General features: G+C 38.1%; 1 protein-coding gene across 1 annotated transcript in view; it reads right to left on the reverse strand.

The window, feature by feature from the left end:
• Window positions 1-25,419, reverse strand: part of ANO10 (anoctamin 10) — a gene marked incomplete at its 5' end in the record, with an annotated part of 116,094 nt that overhangs the window by 86,177 nt on the left and 4,498 nt on the right. Inside the window, 7 exons of the mRNA XM_084260841.1 lie at window positions 10,692-10,820; window positions 13,202-13,393; window positions 16,690-16,872; window positions 17,820-17,894; window positions 19,895-19,950; window positions 21,864-22,433; window positions 24,842-24,961. Coding sequence (XP_084116967.1) covers window positions 10,692-10,820; window positions 13,202-13,393; window positions 16,690-16,872; window positions 17,820-17,894; window positions 19,895-19,950; window positions 21,864-22,433; window positions 24,842-24,961 — 1,325 coding nt within the window. The remainder of the gene's footprint in view (window positions 1-10,691; window positions 10,821-13,201; window positions 13,394-16,689; window positions 16,873-17,819; window positions 17,895-19,894; window positions 19,951-21,863; window positions 22,434-24,841; window positions 24,962-25,419) is intronic.

Genomic DNA, 25,419 nt, shown 5'->3' on the forward strand with positions numbered 1-25,419 from the left:
ACTGTTTTATCTGTAATCCCCTATACCATGCACACACACATACTCTCTCTCTCTCTCTCTCACACACACACACACACTCTTACTTCTATCTTATGACAAATCCTCTGCCTAAACCTAACCTTGATCAAATATATTATGGCTTATGAATTCTCTGCAGCTTCTAACTGTAGTTTCCTTTGTATTTTTCCTTGTAAAGATTTAGCTGATTCTAGGCATGCATTAGAAATCTCCCTTGACTTCAAAAGACCGTGCAGGGTATTAGGCCAGAAAGCAGCAGCACACCAGGCGGCCTGCCCACTGCCACAGCTAATGAAAAACCCCTTTGAAAATTACACAGCACTCCACTAATTTCTTCTGATCAGAACAGTGAAAGTCTGGATTGACACTTCCTTCCAGAGTAAGATAAAAATTCAGTGCAAAAATGAAGTAATTAAGCCCCACTTTTTTCTTGATATTTACTTTATAGCATGACTCATGACCACCTTCAGCCTGCATTCGATAAAACGTTTTCAGAGACTACTGGAAAAGCTAACTCTACACTACAGCCTTTCAGTCCAGTATTGCATTTCTTGCACAATTTAAGATCCAAAAAAATCAGTTTTCCATTAAACATGCCAGGTGGTTCTCAGCACTTGAAAAACAAAGCCAAGCAAGCAAAACAAAAGCGGGGTTTGGGTTCTTGGTTTTTTTTATATAAATTCAGATTTTAAAAAGCAAATGATACTTTGGAACTCTTTCTAAAGAGGCTTAGGAGGAAGAAAGACTATAACAACAAATCTAGCTCATTTTTAAATAAGACACTGTAGAGTTGCTGCAAGTTTCCAATAAACAACTACTAATTACATTTACAATACTGAATAGGGGTGTAACAAAGTCAACAACGTGAACAGGGAAGTCAATCCAGAAGGCTCAACACTCCAAACCAGCGTGTTCAAATTTACAGCACAGAAAGTTTGATATGAGAAAAGCAAATTCTTCTGCGATTTTATAACAGAAAACTTGCAAGCAACAATACTACATCATTGAGATTCTCAAGAGCAGTGTTTAATTGACAAGACAGAAGCCCCAACACAGGTATGACCGGCTTTTTCCTGCTATTTGGGAACAGGTTTACTGATCTCCTGTTCTCCATCTCTTCTCCAACTGCAAATCCTGTATTTTTTTTCTACCTTTGGATTCTCTTACCTGCTCAGAGCCACTAATTTTCACTCTCAGTCATCTGAGGATAGAAATGACAAATTGGATTTATCCTCCAATGCTACCACACACAGTGGGGAAAAAAAAAAAAATCAACCAACCAAAACATACCACCATAGACAAAGAAGTTTTATGTAACTCTGGAGACAGCAAGGCCACCATGATCCCTGCAAAGGGAGGCTTCTCATAAGAAAGATACAAAGAAGCACTACTGCAACCTGCATCACAGATGTATGGAAATACAGCATCTGAATCTTACGGTCCTACCTGTTCTCTAGGAAGTGCCAACAGCCAGGATAGTGCTGGCAGCTATGGATATCACAACTGCAGAAAAATATTTACATTTCACTGAATAAAGTAATATGCTATTTACAAAACAAAACCATTTCAGTTTCATGAAATGCTAAGCCAACCTCAGAATGGTTGTGAAGCCAGGAGGCTTTGAATGTTCATAATCTACCTTCTCATTCAACAATTACTAATATTAATCAAGTGGAATGTAAACAATGAATATTAATAGGTATTAACTTGCCTTTTGTCTGGTAGTTCAACTTCCGACTGCCAGCAAGGAAGCTGTATGTCCTGATCAAGCTTGAGCTGGAAGTATGTATTTATACATTAAAGGAAACTTTTTTGTGGGAAATATTAAGCTGAGGGGGTTTTAAAGAGATCTGAAAAGTCTGATTATTATAAAGTTCTTTAAAATGTCTTGTAATTGTCTCCAAAGCTCTGTTCTCTACTCATCTTCCCTTTTGAAGTTTTGTCATTTTGGCAGCCTTGCACAGTCCCAGAAGGAACAGAAAAAAACACTCAGGCTTCTCTTGGTGTTTTTCCAGGTTGACACTCCTGAAGCACTTATTAGCATAGGTAAGGAATATGCTGTCTTCCAGGAAGAATTCCTAAGGAAACTCCCCCAGCCAACCTTCCTAGAGTATGCATGGTTTAAAAACACAGCAGCATCTACCAGATAATATTAAATTCATGAGGAATGACACAATCCCAGAATCATAGAACTGTCTTGGAAGAGACTGCTCAGACCATCAAAAGCCACACCCATTTCTACTTCTTACTGAAGAGACTCCAATGTGAGTTAAAGCACAGATGTGATCCCGCTTGAAAGCTCAGGTCTTTCAGCTAACCAGGTACCTTTGTTCCCTGTTCCTACCACCAGACAGCAAGAGGAGAGTATTCCTGGTGTTCCAGTAAGCCACCTTCCAGGTTTTCTTTCCTGGTGAGAAGTCTTGAAATCAGTCGTGCCGCTGATTTCACACCCGTACTGGCAGTATGCAATTCAGATGGGATCAATGAAAATTCCTCCTCACACAGAACACACAACTGAATAAAGAGCAGGGGAAAGGTGGAAAAACCGAGGGTAGAACAAACACATGATTACTAAGCTGAGAGTATATTAAAGTTAGGTGCTTAATTAACTTTTTACTCTAAAATAATCCAACTTCTTCTGAAATAGTGGACATGCCACTGTACAGAAAGACTGGTTGCTTCCATGAGCAGCTCTGGCCAACTCATTGTCGGTAACGAGACACATCCTTAAAAAGGTTTGCACTGCAAATCACCAGATCCTGGGAATGAATTCTGAGGAAGCACGACTGCCCAGCTGGCTGTACTAACACACTCTCCCCTTGGCCTCTGCTGGCCTCGACAGACCCACAAGCTGACCCAGCTCAGCCCTTCCTTTGTACATAAGAGTTCAATTTGATCAAAAAAATACACTTCAAAAAATAAATTAAACATTAAACCTGTATTTCATACACCAACCTTTACAACCAAGATGTATTCATTTAAATATAAAAATGACATTCTGAATTGTGTCACCCTAAACTGAGGAATTAAAATTACTGTCAAAACACAATGCTCCAGTTGTGCCACACGACCGTAAAACATCTCAACACATCTCCCTTATCAGGGTGGAAAAAACCTGATGCCACACAGTGGTTTCTTGGTGTCCTACTCATCGCTACACATACTCAAATGTTTAAAACATTTCAGAGCTTGTACATGGTTTGAACAGCACAGTTTATTAATCTGTCATTATTTTTCTGCTCCCCACGTAGCAAATTCAGAATCTTAAAAAGTGCTTTGAGAGAACAGAGTGTTAGGAGGAACAAATGAAATTACTAACAATCAGGAGAATGCACAAATACAATTTTAAATTCTGAGACCTTCAAAAAGCCATTGGACTGTAAGGTAGATGTTAACAAGCATTTTCATTTCTATGATAGCAGGAGGATACAGAATACAACCAGCAAACACAAACTCACTTAAATCTTTGCATTTTTTAATGTTTGTTTTCTCTGACAAGCTTTTGCCATTAATCTTTACTAGTCAGACTGACCAAAAATCTACACTAAATCAGAATTAGTATTTCTGAAGAATCAGTAGATAGCAATAAGATTATCTGTGATAAATCTTGATTCTGGAAATAACCAGAGTCTGTATTAATGTACAACTAGCAAAATTTTAATTTTTTTTACCTTATTACCTTGGTCCCAGGAGTCTGGTTCAGCAGCAAGCATTTTATAAAATTTTAGACAGACAAATCCATAAATTCTCCTCCCATCTGAGTGGTTAAAACTCTGAGGTCAAGAAAAAAACCCAATCCCTGAGAACAACCTGTTCCCCAGACACTCAGAAGAAAAGTATTTAATAACTTTATATTCAAACTAAACCTACAGTTTCAAGCATCTTTTGCAAAGTGGTGTGTATAAAATGCACAGAATTGAGGTCATTTTTATTTGTAAAGTGTTGTCAAACAGTAAACTAAAGAATCAATAAACCTTGTTAAGCCGTTATACTACAGTAACCTTTAGAAACTTCCATTAAGTGTTATGCCAACACTGTTCAGCAACTTCTGTTAATTTTTTCCAGGGTTTCAGCTTGGAAGTAAAATATGAAACTTTTTATGGCTCACAATTGCAATTCTAGGAATAAACTGAATTACAGGGGTTTAGCTGTCTATCCTAGAAGATAAAAATCAAAATTATGATTTTGTACGATATTAAAAATGAAAACATAGATGAAAGATTTTTAGAGGAGGACTTCTAGATGTGACTTTTTTTTTATATGTAGGTATATACATCTTATGTACATGTTTGCAGCTGAGGTATTCTTCAACAGAAACAATATTAATTGAAATCACCAACAGCTTGGATTAAACCTTTTTAAACACTCAGAATTAGTAATGCTGCAGAATTATATATCAATGAACCAAATAATTGCACAATTTACATAAAGTGCATTTTCCCATTTCTCTATCTGTATTTTCTTATTTTTATCACAAGTGCAAAGCACAGATGGGTCTTGGCTAAGTTATGTTTTACTAAAATAAGATACCCGATGAGTAAAGCTTGATAACTGTTTCCTCCAAAAAGAATTGTAAAGCTGTCAGTAAGGTTTGTAACTTCCCATGAAACACTTTAGAAAAAGTGTTATGTATAACTTTCCATTTAATATTTACTCATTATAGCTAAATAATCAAGTACATTTTTCCTATACATATAACTTCTTTAAGTCAAATCAAACTATAAGACAGAAATTTAAACCCCACATTAAATTTCAGCAGTAAATCACAATAATTTTCTCTGATTAAAGCACAAATAGATTTGAGGACAAAAAAAGAATATACATTGCAACTGGCAGGAAGACCTAAGGAGACAACCCCACATGAGAAGCCCTCCTTGTGGTAAAATGGCACTGGCAACTTGGATAGCACAGACGCTGACAACCTGGAGGAGGCCTATTTGAGGGCCACCGAGATTACAGGGTTGAAGAACCTGACAGATGAAGAAAGGTTAAAAGAACTGGGTTTTCTCCACCCAGAAAAGAGAGGGCTCAGGACGGTGGGGAGGATCTAGTCATGGTCTTCCAATGCCTAATGGGCAGGTTTAGACATAACTGAAGTTGCCCTCTTGCCAAGGATGCACAATGAAAGGAGAAGCAGCCATGGGCCACAAGTTACTTTAGGGAAATTTTGTCTTGCCATAAGAAAAAAGCCCCAAACAATCCTTTGCCACAAGAACAACTAAACAATGGAAAAGGTTGCCCAGAGAAGTGGTGGACTTCCCCTCACTGGAATTATTCAAGTCTTATCTTAAACTTAACAAGGCCCTGGATAAACTAATCTAGGGTCCTTCTTTCAGCAGAAGGTTGGACGAAATAACCTCCAGAGTCCTTTCCAACTGAAACTATTCAATGATTCAGCATGTGAAACTCTGTAGCTACTGTATTTTAAAGTAGTGCCTGTCATAACCACAGAAATAATTCAAGAAAATATTGCTTTATGCTCAACTGTTTTGCTTGAACTTTGCACTGTTATAACACAGTTAGTGTCAATGGATTTTTATACACATGTAAAAGCTGATGCAGCCCATTTTTCTCCTTAGGTCTACTACTGTACTATGTAAAGTTTGCCAGGACATTAAGAGTATTTTACATATTTGCTGTATCTCTAATTCCTCATGAATTCCATACAAATCAAGCTGTTTGTTCCACACAAGATCAGTGTACCACACAGAACCAGGCTTCAGCTCCACCCTGACAACCCTAGTCATGTACGTCGCTGCTAAGAAATATGCCAAGGAATACTGTTTCTTTATAAGTAAAAATACCACACACACACACCCCCCAAGCTTTATCAGGAAAAAAACCCAGATAGCACCAAAATCCACTGAAAACATTTAAGATTTTTTTTCTAAAGGAAATTAAGGGGAAATACTTCCAATTTCAATGTAACAAGCCACCTAAAATTAGTTTTGCTCAGGAATTGGATTCAAAAGATTTCCAATGCAGTATTTAATCACTTCCAATAATGATCCCTAGATAATGATTCACAGATAATGATTCCCAGTTTCTTTGGCACATTAGAAACAACTGTCAATTTTACTGCTAAGCTGACTGAGAGTCAGGGCCATTACATGAAGAGTGCTCAGAAGCAGCTCAAAGAACTCCTACTGTACATCAGGCAGCCTTTGATGAAGAAATACACTTAATAAAAACAGAACACTGAGAAAAGCAGATGTACCAGGCAACTCTCAATCACTTTGGTTTTGTATCAGCTATTGATTTTCAATATAACACCACTAACTTCTCAGCCTTAATAACAAGCTATGATTTCCACTTTCCAGCCTCCAATAAATGCACTGTCAGCTCCTCCTCATCCCTAAAAACCAAAGCTTAAGAAAAGCTTACTTCCATTATTTCAATCCATACTTCTTACAGAAGACCTTTTTTTTTCGCTTTCTACAAATATATATATATGAAGCTCATGAAGATCTATTTTAAATGCCTATGAGGACTCAGATCCACACTGCCCAACTGTTTATTAAGCTAGTTCTGCCCTTACTCTAAGTCCCTCATTTTCATCTATACCAGAGCTGATTACATTCTTCCCAAAATCGTATTTGTAGATTGTAAGGTCAGATTTTATACTGCAGCTATCAAGAGGGACCTTCTTAGTATTTCAAAGCTAATCCCCAAATGCTTCTGTGTGACGTAAAACATCCAGGCTAAGTGCATCTCTGCATAAAAGCTTCCCATTAGTTCACTACAGCCGAGTGGTGGATAGACAATAAGTTACTTTTGGAGATGAGGATTCATTCATGTTAAGCTGTACTTTACAGCTACTGCTTCAGAACACTCCTATTCGTCTCCTGCTTATAAAAAAGAATACAAATCACTTCTAAAACTTCTACATAACTGATTTCTTGGACTCAGCTTTCAGAGCAGTCCTGAAAATTATTTAACTACCATTCTTCAAATTAATGAGAGACTATATTAAAAAGAAATAGTCACCAGGAACAAAACTCTCTCATTTTTCTTTCAGAATTGCTGACAGAAAGCACTGCAGAGTTAAGATTACACTTTGTTTTAACCATCTCCCCCAACTAGTCAGAGTCGCTTGCTCATTTCATTCAAATCAGTGTAAGAGGTCAGAGGTGATAGGAACAGTTTCACACAAGCACAGAAACTTGCTAGGAATGTCCTGCTTTGCACCCGTGGCTTATACCAGAAGTTGTGTCTATGGCAGAGCCTCAAGAACTAAACACAGTGTGGATATAACTATTTTAAAACTATGCTTAAAAAAGGCTTCCTGCTTTAAGGACATTAACCTACTTTGTCTGAAAACTGTTCTTGCTGCACTCAGGTAGCATCCACCCATAAGTAAAAAACCAGGAGCTTCATGATTCTGCTCGTGGTTCAAATCATGTTGCCATGGAAGCAGATGTTGGATTGATGCAAATAGGTCAACTGCTCAAAAACCCAAAACCACTGGTTTTAATACTTCAAAAATATTATTACATTTTATTATTCTAATGCTTACCATTATTATGAAATGCTTAATGTATTATTCTATTAAATTAGCAATTATTTTGTGACATAATATGTATTCCCACCAAAAGCGTAGACAGCAGTAGAGTTAGTGTTGTTAATGAAAATAAAAAAAAGTTATTTTGCATAAATCTGTAAGGGCTGGGTACAGAAATCTGGCAGGAATACCACACACAGTTCCTCATTATTGCCTGTATGGAGTGACACCAAATGTGACCACATAAGCATATTTCTGTTTGAAGAGTATCAGTATTACTTTTATAAAGCACTCGCATTTTTGGAGAAAAAATAAAAATCAGGATATTGCTAATGCCTGTGCTTGGCTCTGGTAAGAACAGTGCTTTTTCTGTTTACATTAGATATATATTCAACTAGAGTCTCAATTACTTAAACCTGATAAAAATATTTAAGGACAGCTATGATTCAAGTAGGTTACACCATCAATTGAGCACATGAAAGCACACGTAGCCTACTAAAAGAAACCTCTTGTGTTGCCTAGCATTTTCACACCACCTGATGTTAGCAACATTGCATAAACACACCATAAGATTCTCATCTCCATATTAATAAATACAGTAAAGGTGCTTAGGAATTCTGCCAACACAGGAGTTCTGTGCTCCTCTCCTAGTTTAGGCATCTTCCTGTAGATGAAGCTGTACTAGCAGGAGAAAGACTTGGTGCTGCAGAAACCCCTCCAATTTAATCGAGCACAAACCTACAGCACTGCTGCGTGTCTTCCACACACAGTTCCTTCTGCCCTGCTTCCTTTCACCAGTGCAATGGGTCAAAGTCAGCTTCTCCCAGATCAATTCCCTAATCTGATTCACCACGCCCAAGAAAACAAAGAAAGTGCCAGTGTAACAGATAAAATGGGAATAAATACTCATGAAGCAAAGGCAGAAAGAGCCCCATCTATTTAAACTGCCAGAAATCCATAGCACTGCTGCTCTCAGTCCCACGGACTCTAGTAATCCTCCCTTCTTTCTACCTTTTTGTAATCGGTGTTTTAACCTGAAATACATACAACTTAACTACTGATTAAAAAAACTCATTTCTGTAACTGAGAATATGTCAACACAATGGAAACTGTCTTCAACAACAGTGAAAAATGTCTGCTGCGCTCATTTTCTTATAGTTTTTGAAATAAAATTTACCTATGTGTTTCACTTCAGAGAACTCTTGAACAATAGAAACTTCATAACTTCTGTTAAAAACTTTTTGCAAGATCACACAACCTGAGATATTCTGAGAAAAATAACCAAAAAACCCAAGCCTACACTCATTAAATTGTTTAATATCTTTTAAAATGTATAGAAAGACCGTTCCTCAGAAGACTGAAAAAGTTTTACATTTCACATTGCTTACAGACAACAGCATTCCAAAAATCCCATGGCTTGTTATGCTGCAGGAAAGTACTCTAAGACTTGTATGTTGGCTTTGTGTCTTTGCATTTCCTCAGACAACAGATTGTTTGTAACATAAAAACAACACCGCCTCCCCACCCCCCAGAAAAAAGGTCAAACCAGTATTCTTAAAACTATCAAGCATACTGGATGCTTGTGACTAAAACTATTTTTCAAATATACCTTTTCTGACAAGTACATTATGGGTCATTTGGGGTTTTTTAAACTAAGAATTGTAAGAGAAAATCTGACTGTTCTTTAACCAAATGGGTGCCTTTCCTCTGGCTCATCCAGCATTAGCCTCCATCAGTCCCTTCACACGATGTAGTTAATTATAGATCATTGGTCTTCATCAAAGTTGCTTCTTGTTATAAGACAAGATTTTTGGCCTTCCTCCCCTCATTACTAATTTACCTTTTCTCTTCACACTTCCTTCCCTTTACTTTCTTTCTATACCTAAGAATCTGAGATACACTGCTAAAAAGGAATTTCAAGAACTACCTGACTACCAGGCCGCAATTCCTACGACCTAAAGGATTGCATGTAGGCAGAATTTAGATTTAGAAAGAAAAATATGGGTATTCTCCCATGGCTAAACAAGAAACAGAGGCTTGTCTAGACATCTCACAGCCAGCTTCACATTAAAACAGAAAAGATGGGAATAAATACCCAGGAAGCAAAGGCAAACCCAGCCCCATATGTTTCACCTGCCATAAATCCATACTGCTTACATTTAACTACACAGTTTCCATAATATGGTATCTCTGAATACATTATCTAGTAATGAACTACAGCATTACATTGAAATTGCCAAATTAGTTTCATACTAAAATACCTCTCTGGAGTTAACTCAAATGTTCACACACGCATAATAGAAGAAGAACACCTTGGGCTGTCTGTAAACTCAAACTTCAGCAAACCAGCTGACACTCTGCAAACCTTGAGGCTTGGAAAATAAAACTTAAAGCAAGCTCGTAATTCACTGCATAACCCGTAACACACGTAAAAACAACCAAGTATGTGCTCCTGCTGCACCTCTGTAAGGTAATGCAATTTAACAACCATGCACAGACAACCCAGACTTTTTGCCACAAGAAAAGTAATCCAATTCCTAGGAGTCAAAATAGCATAATGTTGAAAGACAAGGCAATGCAATACAAGAAAGCTGGAAAAGAAAGATATGTCAGGGCACAGTCCTCAGCTATTAAATAAGATGCCTGTACTCATCCTTCAAGTCCTAAAAAGGAGTGACACTCAAGTGTTTACTACACAGAATTAGGAAAAGATGAAACACAGAATAGGTATTACAATCACTAGTATTTATAGTCTTCAGACATACTTGCTTCAGTTAAGGTTTAAAGGAAATATCCATAGACATAGGTCTGTGTAAAACATGCTGGGGTCACAAACCAAGTAGAGAAACATCCACTTCATTTAAAAAAAAAACAAACACAGTAATTTTGCTTCTTGAAATAGTACTATTACATTCTTGAACTACATGAAGCAATAAATACACAGTATCTTGCAAATGTCTGGAAAAAGTACTGTAACAACATTCACGGTATATGAAAACAGAGGAAAAAAGAAAAAAAAAAAAGCAAGATTTTGAAGCACTTCTTCAACAGGGAAATCTTCATTTCCTTCTAATATACAGAGGGGAAAAAATATCTGCTTCCTGGTATTATTTCCACTATTGTTTATGTTATTTGCTACACAAACACACATGCTGCTTGAAGGGAAACTTACCTCTACCAGTGCCACAGTCAGAACGAGGTCCATTTTTGAGTCTGGAAAAAGGGCATTCACTTGTGGAGACATTCCAATCAGTATGCAGTTAGTGACTACTGATATTACACTCATAGTTTCAAAAGCCAACTGAAAACAAAACACAAGTAATATTTATAGTTATGACCGTTATTTCTAATTTATCAGTCCCCAAATTGGTCTGGACAACAGATCTCTCCATTAAATCTTCAGAAGACCCATTATATTCACTTTTTATTTTTCTTCATCTTTTGAAGGACTTGTTTGGCAAGCAGTCCAGACTTGATCAGCTTTAAGAACAGGCAAACACAAGACCACAAGATCTGCAATACCACAATGACCATCTGACAACCCTGAATTTTTCTCTCATTTGATTTCCCTACGTGTGTTTCCCCGTGAAAAAAGTTAAACACTATTCTTCCACAATTACATAGTGCTGTAAAGACCTTAAAAAGTTATTTTCAGATCACTAGCATCCTAGATGCATGTAAGGTCAGATTACCTCCTGAAGAACTTGGAAGAATCCTGAAGGAAAAAAGTGGACAGGAAAGCAGCCTTATCCCTGGTATCTTCATGACTCATAATGTGAACACGTAAAAGATTATGCACTCATCTGCAGTTGTACTCCCAAATGCAAATTTCTTTCAGGATAAAGGAAAAAAATGCAAAACTCTTAAAACTAGCTAACCGTCCCAACACTCTGGGTTTGGAGGATTTGTCCATATGTTAAGTAATAAAAAAATGTAAGGATGGTTCAGAATGCCTTTCTTAAATCACAGCCAGTTATATGAGCTGAAATTTGTGGAAGGAATTTAAACATACTTAAACACATGCAATTGCACAAGTCTAAGAGGCTGCTGCCTGCAGAGCTCCCACAAAATACCTGGAAATTTTACTACAGCATGACAATTGCCTTCGCAACATAACGGTTACTTATTCCAAGGTTCTCTCTGGAATGAGAAAGACTGACACTGAATAGTTGCAACTGTCACAATGAATTAGCAGAAGTAACTTTCTTGACAAGTTGGTGACTCAGCTCGCCTGATAAAATAGTTCCTTCCAGTACTCAGCCAATGCTCTAACTTCCCACATGAAACAACTAGATTTTAAGTCATCATTTTTAATTCACAAAGCAAATGCATTTCTACTATTAGTTAAAAACCTACACTACTAAAAAAAACCCCAACATCACTGTACCACTGGTGTTACGGGTTCTCAGCCTGCTTCCTAGGTTGAAACAAACTATTCTAGCAGAACCAAATGCTATTCATAAACCTGCAGCTACACTCAGGACTTAGGACCACAGCCTGACTGATGGTCACACAGCTGGTCAATGCAGCTTTGTAAGCACAGGTCTGGACTGAGAAAGCGCATCAAATGTTAAAATGTAATCACATTATAATTTACACATTTTAATGACCTGTTAAAAGACCTCTCTTGTAAACCCACTTCATTAATACCTACGGACGTGCCTAATGAGCATTGCTCAGAATACTTAGCTTGCATGTTTTTACAGTATGCTCCACTTGATGTTTCCCAATTTCATCTCCCACCTCCCACTCACTTCATTTGGTACCAACATTTACAACACCTACAAATTAAATAATCCACTAGCTTATTGTGCCCTTTGTCTCCATTATGTATCATTAGAAAAGATGCTAAATAAAACTCGAATATGGATCAGCCCCTGGAAATTTCCTCCAACCTACTTCACACTCCTTATCAGGCCACTGCTATTACAGAATGCTAATGTCCCTGGAGATGTGACTTCACAGTTATCTTTTCAGAGAAACCTCTGGTTTTGGAGGAGCTTTACAAGGCTATTTTTAGTCAGAATCAGTTCATGGACTCCGCATACTCAGCAGGGTCCAAACTAGCTGGTGCAAGCCTGATTGCACGGGTGAACAACTGAGGACAGAACATCCTTACCCCAGTACCACTACCATAACATTGTTTAGATAGTCTACAGTGTTCAGGCTGTGCAGAAAGGTCTGGCTTCTGCTCACAGATTTGGGTTATTTTTAAATTAGTCTGCTTGAGTGCCAGTAATCACAAGGCCACACAGCCAAGCATGGCTGAGGAATCCAAGTATTTACCTAGAATTCCTCATTTTTTTTGTTGAAACCCTTCCTGAGGTCCACACTTCTGCAATTACAGCCCACATATTTCAGAAATGGTAACATCTGAAATAAAGAGTACTGAGCAGTATCTGGTAGCTTTGCTTTGCAGCAGTTCCAACAGGAGTACAATACATACACATACAAGGACTAATCCAAGGATTTGGCTTTGTTTCAAGCACAACTGAAAGACACATGGTCAAAAACTCTACTGAAAAATCACCTGAATATACAGATGGATGAATACTATCTTAAGGCACTGAACAGAACAAAACACCTACTAAACTTCAAAATAGCTCCTGGGTCAAGAACATAGCTTAAGTACATTTGTTGAAACCTCTTTCAAAACAAACAAACAGAAAGACACAAAATTACCTGCCAAACACCAATATTTGCTGTGGGTTCTGCAAATGGACGCTTGTAAACCCTACACATCTTCAAGGCATCAGAATATATCTCTGTGATGTTGTTTAATACTGCAAAGACAGCTGCCAGTGGATAAACACATGAGAAGAGACTCACATAGCCAAACTGCAAGAACAACTCCAGGTAATCATCAAAAGTACCCTGAAAGAGCAAAAATACAAACAAATTTAACCCACAAAAAGAGACAAAGTATTAATAATACACTTGTAAACATGCTTCCTCATCCCAAAACACCCATTTGGGAATAACAGGTGATAGAAGACAACTACCACCACTCATCCTAGTCAAATTTGGAATGATTCAATTAATGAAAATGTCTTACTAAGATGCAGCCAAGGGTTTTCCTTTCGCCTGATGCATTTTCTGCAACAGACACGCTTCTTATCCTTATTGCATGAAATAATTGTATAAACATGTTCATCCCATTCAAGTTCCTGACTATCCCAGTGAAACAGTTACAGAAGGAACAAGGAGACAGGAAAACAGCAGTTAAACTGGCAGAACATTCTTCTCAGAGCAACGTGACAAGAAAAGTCCTAGTGTTTCAGACCGTCCATGAAAGACCTAACCAGAAAGGTAAGTTGGCAGATAGGCAACTCTTTTGTGGTATTTCTGATTGTTTGTTTCAAAACAGACAAATCAGAACTAGCAGCCCACTTGAAGGCTGAAATGACACAGTGCAGCACTGACATCTGATAGGAAAAAATAGTGAAATAAAAATCGCTATTTTGGCAAATCCAAACACACCTCTCACCTGAGATTTAAACCAAGAATAGAAGTACTTAAATGTCCTTTAAGTATTCACAGGTAGGTTATGAAATATTTGCATTTTAGCTTTCCATAGTAGTTTTTTATGACAGCAGCAATTAATAAAAGTGAAGAATTAAGCCAACCATTTCTGAAGTGTTCACTGAACAAAGGATTGTGAAATACCATGAAAAACTTAAAACTGTAATCTAGTTATCCTGTATTCATTCAGACCCACATATTGTCCTCTCTCCCACAGATAAAATAATAAAGATCTGACAGTAACTGAGATTATTACAGAAACCACATAAAATTGGTTTTGTCTCCATGCAACAGACACATGGTTCTCCAATTTTTTTTGCTGATTACAGGTGTTAAGCCAACTGCCCTCTCCAGCACCTAGTGCTTGGGTTTTTTTCTTCTAGTAGAGAGGGGTAGTAAAAACCTGCAAGCTCAGAAATCAACATCAGGTGCTTTAGCTGCATTCTTCACCTGAGCTGAATATTTTGTAGTATAGCTGAGTCTGACTAATCTGCAGGCCAGACCATGAGGAGTTATCTAACTTTTAAAAACATTGAGAATTTTCCAAAGAAATGTTTTGTATAAACTCTGAATTTTAGTAAGGTCTTCCTTATGAAAGTTTATGCAGGATCACACACTGGAGTGACAGTCCCATATTTGTCCCTGCTATCACTTTCTCAGAAAACTGTAGCAGGCAGGGAGCGATGCTTCCCTTTGTGCTCCTCCTTCTGGTAACTGCACAGTATTCCCACTGCTTCTTCACTTCCTTACCCAGTACCTACTGACTTTATAACAGCAGAGCATGAAAAGAAAAGGAGTGTTTATTTTTCTCAAGCTCAATTTATGACACTTTGTGCAGGAAAACAAGAGTCTGATATGATGTCAAATTTCAAAGTGGGCCACTGTCAACCACAATAGCAGCACATGAACTATGACAGAAGGAAACAGAATCAACATAGGAATTCATGGAGAAAATTAAATAGAGGAGAGAAGCAGAAAATGAAAAAAAAATATTATTGCAAAATGTTTTTACATCTTAAACCAGTTTAATGGCTTGAGATTTGAAAAGTGAAAGGGAAAAAAAAAGAATTAAATCTTAAAAAGTGAGGAAAGGGAAACAAAAGAGCAAACGGCAGAATTGTCAAGGTTCCTGCTAACCTCAGTTACTAAACATAGTCAAATGCTTCCCCCTTGTGACAGATCCAATTTTAGAAATACTCCTGCCTGACAGCTCACCACTTGCAAACAAATCAGTGGTCTAATATAACTTATTCACAAGCACAGCACCATGAAAATCTTCTGACTGAAAATAAAATTAAGTCCTTGAATACACAGCACCTTGAACTGAAACTGAGGCTAGAAATGAACTTCACTTCTACAACTGACCTGTTGGTTCCCCATGAAAAAATGATTGAGGGCAGAAGGGTACAACAGGTGCAGATACATTTGATCCAGCTGGGCACAAGAAGCACTGGGCCATATGATTTAAAGACACCACACTGCCTTTGTACGTGCCAGGAGAGAATCAGAAGTCAGCTCAGATCTAATAAGTAGAGCTTCTTTGGTAGGGCACATTAACACCTGATGCACACACACAGCTTCTGGAGCTGTGCTGTTCTATTTGCAGGCAGAGTGCTGGACTCTGCTGGTTTACCGGTTCGTAGGGACACTGACTTGATGGTTTCCTCTGTGTTCTCTATTGTAAGATAGCCATGTTTCCTAAATCTCTCTCTCCTCATATAAAACGTGGGAAGTACCAACCTTCCCAGATGAATGCAAGTATTAATGTTTGTACAGGTTTTCAATTGCAAATGAGCATTTCTTTTTCCTCCTCCCATTTCACGACACTTTGTGCAGGAAGAGAGGAATCTGATACACTATTGATACCCAGCTTCAAACTGCTATTCTCTACCTTCTCCATAATGGGTACATTATCTACATATAATTCTCTCTCTGTTGAAGTATTAATCATGCAGTATTAAGCCTCTCATGACTTTGCTTGCAGCACCTGATGAAGTAAGTTGTCAGCCAGTCTGTAAGGCTTTAACATACACTCTAATGTCAATTCCTGTAGAACTGCAAGCAACGAACTGCACGAAGTACAATTGAAAATTGCTCTGGGTAGGAGGCAGACAGGAATGGAACTAGGAAGACAGCGAATGCCAAAGCTGTAGTTTCAGGAAGCAAGAGCTTCCAGCAGCAGCACTGGTTCCAAGAGTTGGCCTCTTCTGCCTCACTATTTCTGACCCCACTCAGACTCACTCTATCCAGCTATAATTTAATTCAAAGTTTAAACCAGTACCAATACAAAACCAAGCTTTAAAACAGAAACAGCCTTCCCCTTCCCTATGTGTAATATGCCCTTAAACTCCACACTGCTGTAGGAGTTTAAGGGCAAATTACACATAGTTTCTTCCAATGATGTGAGGCTAGGTAGCTCCAGATTCAGCTGACCATTCCTATCCCTTCATGCTGGTGTAATTGGCCTCCCACACTGCATCAGTTTCAGTGCACCACACAGCTGTGTAAACAACACCATCAGCAAAACTGATGAAGCTGGAAATAAGGTGCTAAGCCAGACAACCAGGAATATTTTAGGTTGCACTAACTGATGTCTCTGTCAACTACAGCCCAGAAAACTTTTAACTCTTTTACAGTGTAAAACATACAGAATAGGTGCTCATTTCTCTCTCCAAGTCAACTTGTTCGACTAATGACAGGTCCGAATCTGTTTTCAGAGAATACATGCGTTTCTTCATCCTCTTCTTCTGTCTCTTCTGGAGCCAGTAAGGAAGCAAGGATTCTGCAAACTGATTAAGGATCTGCGAAGTTATCAGCAAAGTGGCCAAACTCTACAATTAAAAATAAATAAGTTAGTAGATCTCAGATAAACCTACAATCATTTCCAATCTTGCGTGTTCTAGTAATACTGTAAGTTGTTATACTATGACAAAAAGGAGGCCAGCCTAACAAAACTAGCAATAGCACATTAAATGTGTAGCAAAGAATTGAACCTAGAGCAGCTGTGTGCTGAAGAGGACAAAATAAAACTTGGATGTCTAAATATTCTGTGGATCTGGATGTATCTTGGAGACAAGCACCAAAGGGTAAAGATACACATTCAATCTACACCACCACCATAACAGAGCTAAATAATTAACACATTCTAAACTTTTTTTTCTCCTTCCTTTTTACCATAAAGTATAGGAAATGCCATTTTATGTATATGTATCTTTTAGATACACCAAGTATTTTGCTAGAGGCCTCTTTAGAGGAACAAAGTTCTTAAGATGAAATTCTTGTTCTTTTGTTCATTATATTTAGAGCAAGAATACTTTCCTTATACTCAATTCTCATGCATTTTAGTTCAAGATACATTAACAGCAGAGAGGTGATTTCAAATGCCAACTATGAATTACTTTTGCTTTTATTTATTCTCAGCTCCTCATTTTGGTCATAAACCACGTTCCTATCCTCAGGATTCTTTCATAAAGAAGACTACAGAGAAAACAGTTTTCTAATATAAAGGGAAAGAAGGAGGAAATGAAAATTTTCCAACCTCATCTGTGTGGGGGAAATAATCAATTTATTTGAAAACAGTTCCTCATTGCTTTAATATTAGTCTGTTATAATTCAGCGACTGTGCTAGAGGAACTGAAATATGGAAGTTGGGTTTGTAAAAAAATACTAACTTGACAATTAATATCTTTCATATATATTTTCAAAAAACAAAACCCAAAGTACTTTATCAAACTTTTTCCAGATTCATCAACATTCTTAAGATGCTCCTGGAACTCACCTGCCTCAAAAGCTTCATATCAAACAGCACAAAGGCAATGTAGAAGAGAGATGCAAAACAATTTAAGAAGTTGAACTGCAATGAAAAACACTTGTTATGAGTACTCAAGTAAAAGTTCAAATGCAGAACATTATCTAACTCAACAGTTACTTTCACTAAATAGCTTCCTCGCAGATGTAAACTGTCTATTAAAAATGTCTTTATAATTTTTAAAACTTAGGTCAGAAAACCTCATTTTCAATATTGGCCCTACTTAAATGTTCATTTGACAAGCTTAACACGTTTCTAAAGCATGGTATACAAAGAATGTGGTCATTAAAAACACATCACATTCTACTTAACTTTCATCTTTTGGCAGTTTTCCCACAGGTAATGCAATAAAAGGGATGTAGTCAATTTAGGGTAACTATTTCTTCTTTTTTTTTTTCCAAAGAAATACTTTATCGAAAGTATTTAATGTGTCCAGTTCTGGGCTCCTCACCGTAAGGAGGACATTGAGGTCCTTGAGCGAGTCCAAAGAAGGGCAACCAGGCTGGTAAAGGGGCTGGAGGGAAAATCCTATGAGGAGCGGCTGAGGGAGCTGGGGATGTTTAGCCTGGAGAAGAGGAGGCTGAGGGGAGACCTCATCACCACCTACAACTACCTGAAAGGAGGTTGTAGAGAGGTGGGTGATGGTCTCTTCAGCCAGGTGACAGAAGACAGGACAAGGGGAAATGGCACAAAGCTGTGCCAGGGCAGCTTCAGGTTAGATGTTAGGAAAAAATTCTTCACTGAAAGAGTTGTCAGGGCCTGGAACAGGCTGCCCAGGGAGGTGGCTGAGTCACCTTCCCTGGATGTGTTTAAAAAAGGGTAGATCAGGTACTTAGGGATATGGTTTAGCACAGGATGGGAATGGCTGGACTCGATCTTAAAGATCTTTTCCAACCTTGTGATTCTGTGAAATATGCACTGGATGACCTATCTCTCAGTATGTACAACTGTTCCTCAATACGTGTTAGTTGAGCTTTATGCTGAATCACTTTAAGAGGTTTTACAACTGAGAGAAATCTTCCCTACTTCTAAAATGAAACAATCACAGTATTGTACCTGGAAAATCATAATCAAGCTCTGGAGAGGGATAATTTTTTTTTCCTACTTGCTATCAGTGCAGAAAGCCACTCAGAGGTAATGAAACTGGGGAGGATGGGAGGGAGTGGCAAGTATGTGTGTGCTACATTTGACTTAAATTCCCTGCAGGGAAAAAGAGAGGGTGCTTTTTTTTTTTTTTTTTTTTTTTTCAGAAAAGGCAGAGACAAATCTGCAATGGTATGTGCAAAAATTTTAGCTCTACTGTTTTACCAGTTACAGAAGGATTAACAAGCAGACTAAATAAAAGAATTTAAAAAGTATGATGATTTAAGGGCAGGGAGGAAAAGAACTCTGGAACATAAATGAATGAACTTCTCAAACAGGAAACAAGTAAGCCAGTCTCTACAACTGCTTTTACTGAACATCTTATATGGGAATTCAAGATTTACAGTATACTTCCTTAAAATCAGTGTGGTGTCGGGATACACATCTAAGAGCAACATACATACATACACACAAAAGCTACTTGTTCAGAGACAAAAAAGTAAGTAGATCAGTATATACTATAAACTGCACAGGAGCAGACTGATGGCCGTGCATCTCCAGCCTCCTCTGGCTAGCTGGCTGAATTTTAGTCCAGGTGGAAGTTAATACATGAACTCCGTTAAAAGACATGTTTACTGTAAAATCTTGCAAAACGCAAAAGAAAGTTCCCAGCTGAAGTTGGTGCCACAACAATTAACAGAAAAACTCACCTACAGAGAATCCTAAAGAAAGAACAAATCAACACAAATAAAAACAACTCTCCACTATAAGAAGAGGCATCCAAAACAGTCTAGCAGTTACTGCAGCCACAACAGAAATCCTGTTTAATCTGGTATTTGTGTTAGTCTTTGGCCTTGAACAAAGCTGTAGGACAGCAAGACAATGCTAGGAAAGTACTAATAAATCACATGACAAATTCTCTTTTTAAATCATCTTCAAAGCTGCTTATACAACATACTTACCACCAAAACCTTCAGAACTAGATGATTCTGGTATGAAGACTCCAGCCTGTGATTTTCTGAAATAACAATAAAATTATTAATCGGTACACAGCAGAAGCACCTACAATAAACTAGACATTGTTATACGAAGCGTAAACAGACATTTTTCCTCCACCTAAAATGTATGGGGAATATTTCTTTTAACACATTATGGCAAAAAGAATGTATACCCTACAAGTACCTCAACCCATAAAGCCAATCTCATGCACAATACTGATGTACGTATTTTTGGCTTCAACTCCAGTGCTTTTTCTACTGCAAAGGTTTTTCCTTTACATCTTTATTTCTCACAGGAGCTTTTTGAAAACAAAAAAAACATCCATCATTCATGGCACTTAATAAAATGTACCTAGTTATTGACTAGCATGAGCTGTGTCAACAAGGCTGAAAGGAGACTGGACCTTGCCCAGGACAGATCAGTAGAATTCTACTCCGACAGAGCGTGATGTCAGGCCCAACACATGGAAGATTCACTCATGGGACTGAACACAGTTTTTATGTTTAGCATTCACTGAAAGATCAGTTCTCATGATAAATGGTTCAAAGAGATGTGCTTAAAAATGCCCCTGATTGTTTCCTACATCTTGCCAGTTACGTTATATCTTAGCTGCAACTATGCCAGGTGGTGGGAGGGGAGCTAGGTCAGTGAGATGAGCTCTTCATCCTATTCACAGCATGCCAGCATAAGCATGTTGGATACTATTGGAAGAGACAGAAGCTGTCAGAGTAGTGTATTACCTAAATACTGCTGCTGCTGAATATGAAACATCAGCTTAAAACAAACAAACAAAACTCCCTGAATTAAAAAAATCTTGGGTTACCCGTTGAAGGTATTTTAGTCTACCTGAACAACACAACTTGGCATTTTGCATAAAGACTTTTTCCTGCAGCATAGTTTAAAACACAAAACAGTTGAAACCTAGATATGAATTTTAAAGACATTATTTAAATAAAACTCTTGAACAGTCATAAACAAATCAAGAAATTACTTCCTTTTACTATTACTGCTGTCAAGCTAATTTGCTGAGCAAGTCATTTTGACATGCACAGCCAATTTCCTCTTCAACACCTCTTTTTATTCTGTTTTCTGCATCAATCACCCTCTTGTTTAATCTTTCTTAGGTTAATTTTCTGGGTTTACAGCCTTGATAACCTGGATTCTGTCCTGTAAACGTTTGCCATCCTGAGCTACACAAACCACCTAGCCTTTCCATTAGCTTCATTTATTAATGTTGTCTGAAATTGACTGCATGTGTCTGTAAAAGTGCTAAAACTCAAAATGAAACTAACATTTCACTTTTCTTATAAGGCCCATCTGTTAAATAAGTCAGACTCACACAGGGAAAACAAGACAATCTAACATTCCTCCTCTTCTGCCCAGAGGAAAATATTTTGTCTTTGTTAACTATGCAACATACACAAACTCTCTCATATGGCATTTAGTTGATGTTTTTAGATCTTCTTCCATTATCTCACCGCCTCTGTCCTCTGCACAGATACATCAGTAGACTAAGAAGCATTCAGCAAATTCAGGCTGTTGGATGCAAGCTGCCAGGACAGTCCCTCCTACCATCCACCACTGAGCTCCCATCCTCACGCTCTCACCTCGCCACTTTTGCCAGCAGTATGTCTGATACAGCCAAAGAGCTAAATCAGGGAAAGGGTACTTCTGCACCAAAGGCAGAGGAAGGCTGAGAAGGAAGGCAGGATTACCCCTTTTGATGGCAGGTCAAATTACACCAAACCAACACAAAACTGAACGCTCAAATATAAGAAGTCAAAACAGCCAACTCTTTTGCCCCCCAATAAAAATTTACTTAAATTCCTGTAGCATTCCATTGAACAAGAACTCACAGTAACATATTCTACAAACAAATCCTAAACATCTGGGACTGTAACTTTAAGGAAGAAGGATAAACATCTTTCTTACCCCATGATGTTAAGAATTCAGCAGCATAGCGATAGATACGGTTCATAATTTCAATCACGACAGCATATATGATACTGGGCACAAACAGCATCAAGCTGCTGAAGTTCGACTGATTCTCTTCATGATAATCCAGAGCCCACTGTTCCAAGTCAAAGTAAATCATCATCACGTACAGTGAAAAGTAGAGGCAAAGGCACACAAACGGTAAGGACACCAGATAAATCCGTATCTGTCTCTTAATACTTGAGTACACTGGTTCCTCCCTCCCAGTGATGGGGTTGATACCCAGCACACCATGGAAGCCTGGTCTTGGTTCTTCAAACTGTCGTTTCATCAACAGTGTCCCCCAGCGGTATGTCATGACGGCACAAATCCGCTTCCAAACTTCCAGTATCACAGTGGACCAGAGCAGATTGAACGTAGCAAACATCACATACTTGTCATAGTCTTCCCAGGCAAACACGTAGTAAGGAATCCCAATGACAGCCATGGGAATCAAAGCGAACGTGAAGTACTCTAAGAAGCCGAAGTAGAGAACGATAGTTTCGCCAAAGTAGCAGCGTATCTCATCTGCGGAGAAAAATGAGCCAATTCAGACTACACTTAAACTACACGTCAGTGTAACATCAAACTTGGCTTTACATGAAGACTTTGACCCAATTTTTTTCTAAATAATAAAATGCATATTATTGTCTTGGTTGTTCCTCCTTCTCCCACGTTCCAAAACCTCAGAAGGTGACTTGATTGTTTTTTTATGTTATACACACACACATATATATTCAGATGGTAGGGAATTCAAATATCTCAATACTTACCAAATCAGTATCAGATATCCAGAGGGGAAATAAAATAACAACAACAAAACCAAAAGAAACAAACCAACCAAAAGCACCAGCATTCTTGAAAACAACTTGTCAGTGAATGATCACGATGGCATAGAAGATATTTGGTATAGTAAAAGCCAAATTTTAACAGCTAGTGACACCTAACCTCTGAAACTTTTCACTGGTATATGTACACCCAACTAGTAGTGCTCTGCCAGCCCTAAAGGACTAGATGGAAAGGTACACTTGAAATCTTAAATCTTACGCATGTCAGATAGGATACTGAGAGGCCGAGACATTCCCTTCAGCAGACAACTGACAGATGAAATGCATTCTTGCTGTACTCACTGAGATTGTCTGCTAGGGTGTTACAAAGACTTGAGAAGTACACTACTAATGGATATATGTCATGACAGATGTTTTACCTCCAAGGAAGACAAGATCTCACTTATCTTGCTACTAACAAAAAAAATGCAGTAGTATTACCCATCATCATCTAGAAATGGCACCACAAAGGAAGATACAGAAATGCCTAGCAAACTTAGTTTAGAATGCTGAAGTCTGTCTGTTTTATCTTTGCCTCCTCAGAAGACCACATTGCTTGTATGGCACTGCTACATATTCATCAGCTTAACAGAGCAGCCGTGACATTGTGACCTCTGAAGTGACAGCATAAATGTACCCTCCATAAAAACCTAGCACATCAAAAACTCCTGTGCAATACCAGAATATTCTTGTGCTTTATAGTTTACAAAACACTACAGCAGAAGGTCCCAACTGCCAATCAGGTAAGTCTCTGAAAGCAAGGAGGAAAGGCAAACAGACAGGAATCAGCATTCCAACATCCCTCTCAAAAACTAACAACTAATTCCAAATGTGGGCCATTAGCATCATTTCACACTCTAAGCACAAAAAATGAAAGACAGCCCTAAATTAGTACATACATAACAGTATTCCCAGGATTTACTTTCAAATTTTGCATGTATTCAATGTGAGTTAAAAAAACAAACCCTCCTGAATAAACAAATGATAAGCACACAGTAAGACCCCTAACACAAAACTCTGGAAGCAGGAAAGACTCTCGAGCAACTGCAGGGCCCAGGCAAACTCCCAAATGTTTATTCTCTTATTTTTAAGTAAAGTTCATGGGCTTAGAATCCAGAACTTAACTTTCCACACCGCTAGACTAAAAACTACTTTCATTTTAAGCTTATTCATTGTGTAAAATATACTCAAGTGATGGTGGCATGCAACAACATACAGTCTTTATACAGAAAATAAATTTAAAACAAACAGTTGTAAACAATTGAAAATAGCTTTGGGAATTCCAGAAATTAAGAAGCTTTCCTGTCAAGTGTCAGTTTGAGAAAGCAGCCTTGGTTTGGTGCATTACTGCTTTACTAATGCGTAGGGAGAATTTGTGACACAGAGTGTTGTTACATGGAAGCTTACAGACACTGAATCTGCAGGCTCTGAGACACCAATTTCAGAAGTCAAACCATTTCAGGAGGTTATGAAGGAAATGCTGAAAAAGGAAAAGCTTTCCCAACTGGAAAAAAGCAATTGTCTAATTTCAAGACTCTGTGCTAGATGATCAGAATCCAAATGCTGAGCCTTTCCACTGCACCCTAGCTCCAACTTGGAAACTATGATGAAAGGCCAATATACAGAACTGCAGCCAAGAGAGAGAAAAAATCAAGAGACAGCAGCCTTCACATCCAAAATAACTGTACTGTGAGTCATTATAGCAAAAGATTATCCCACAGCCATTTTAGGATTAAAAAGAATTCAACAAAGAGAGCTCAACTCCGCATGTCACCAAGTCTGAAAATGTGGATGCTTCCATAGCCAGAGCCTAAGCCACTCTTGTGGGTAAAACAAGAACTTTGGTTCACAACAACCAAAGCAGCAAGGTAACATCAGAGGAGGTGAACTGCACTGGGTAGATTGAGATGTGAGAAGGTAAACTTGGAGTGAAACAACAGACTTCTTGGTAGAATACTTACCTTCCACACAGGAGTTTCACTTTTACAGAGGTTAAATGCTGGAGTAGAAGTTAGAAAGGACCCTTGGTCTTCCCACACAAACTGTAGAGAAAACTTCACTGGAAGAAACCCTGTACTTCATTTGAAAGAGATTTAAGTGTTCACGTACCTAAAGGTTGATAGCCAATTTTCACTCGCCCATACCAGCTGTGACGGAGTTTTTTCAAAGCTTCTCTATCATGTAGTGGGAAAATCTGAACTAGTATACCACTGGTCAACAATCTTCTCACTAGAAGGAAAAATTAAAAGAAAAAGGTACCTAGTACCCCTTCAAAGGACTGTGAAATTGATGTATGCAAACTTAGCAAGCTTAAAGTTTCTTTGAAATAAGTCTAGCATTTAAATCCTAAAGATTTTTGTTAGTTGAAAGTTATTCACAATAGAAAGCAGTTCTACCCATTCCTACAAAACCCTGTGCCATCCACTCGAAGAGAAAGACAAACCTTCTTACATTTATTAACTACTCTAGATTTGTAGTGTAATCAGTCACAGCCTGAGAAACAGAAAGTGCTACAGGTGAGAACGGGAATGCCACATGTAGCCTTGTGGGAAAAAGTCTGAATCTCTGATTTGAGCAAAGGCAGGCATGACAAAGCAAACTGACATAGCAAACCAAAACAAAATAAAACACTAAACTGAAGAACCACTGTTATATTAATTATGGCAAAGATATTAAAAACATTTCTG

Source organism: Gallinula chloropus (genome assembly GCF_964237585.1).
Source record: "Gallinula chloropus genome assembly, chromosome: 2".
Classification (NCBI taxonomy): Eukaryota; Metazoa; Chordata; class Aves; order Gruiformes; family Rallidae; genus Gallinula; species Gallinula chloropus.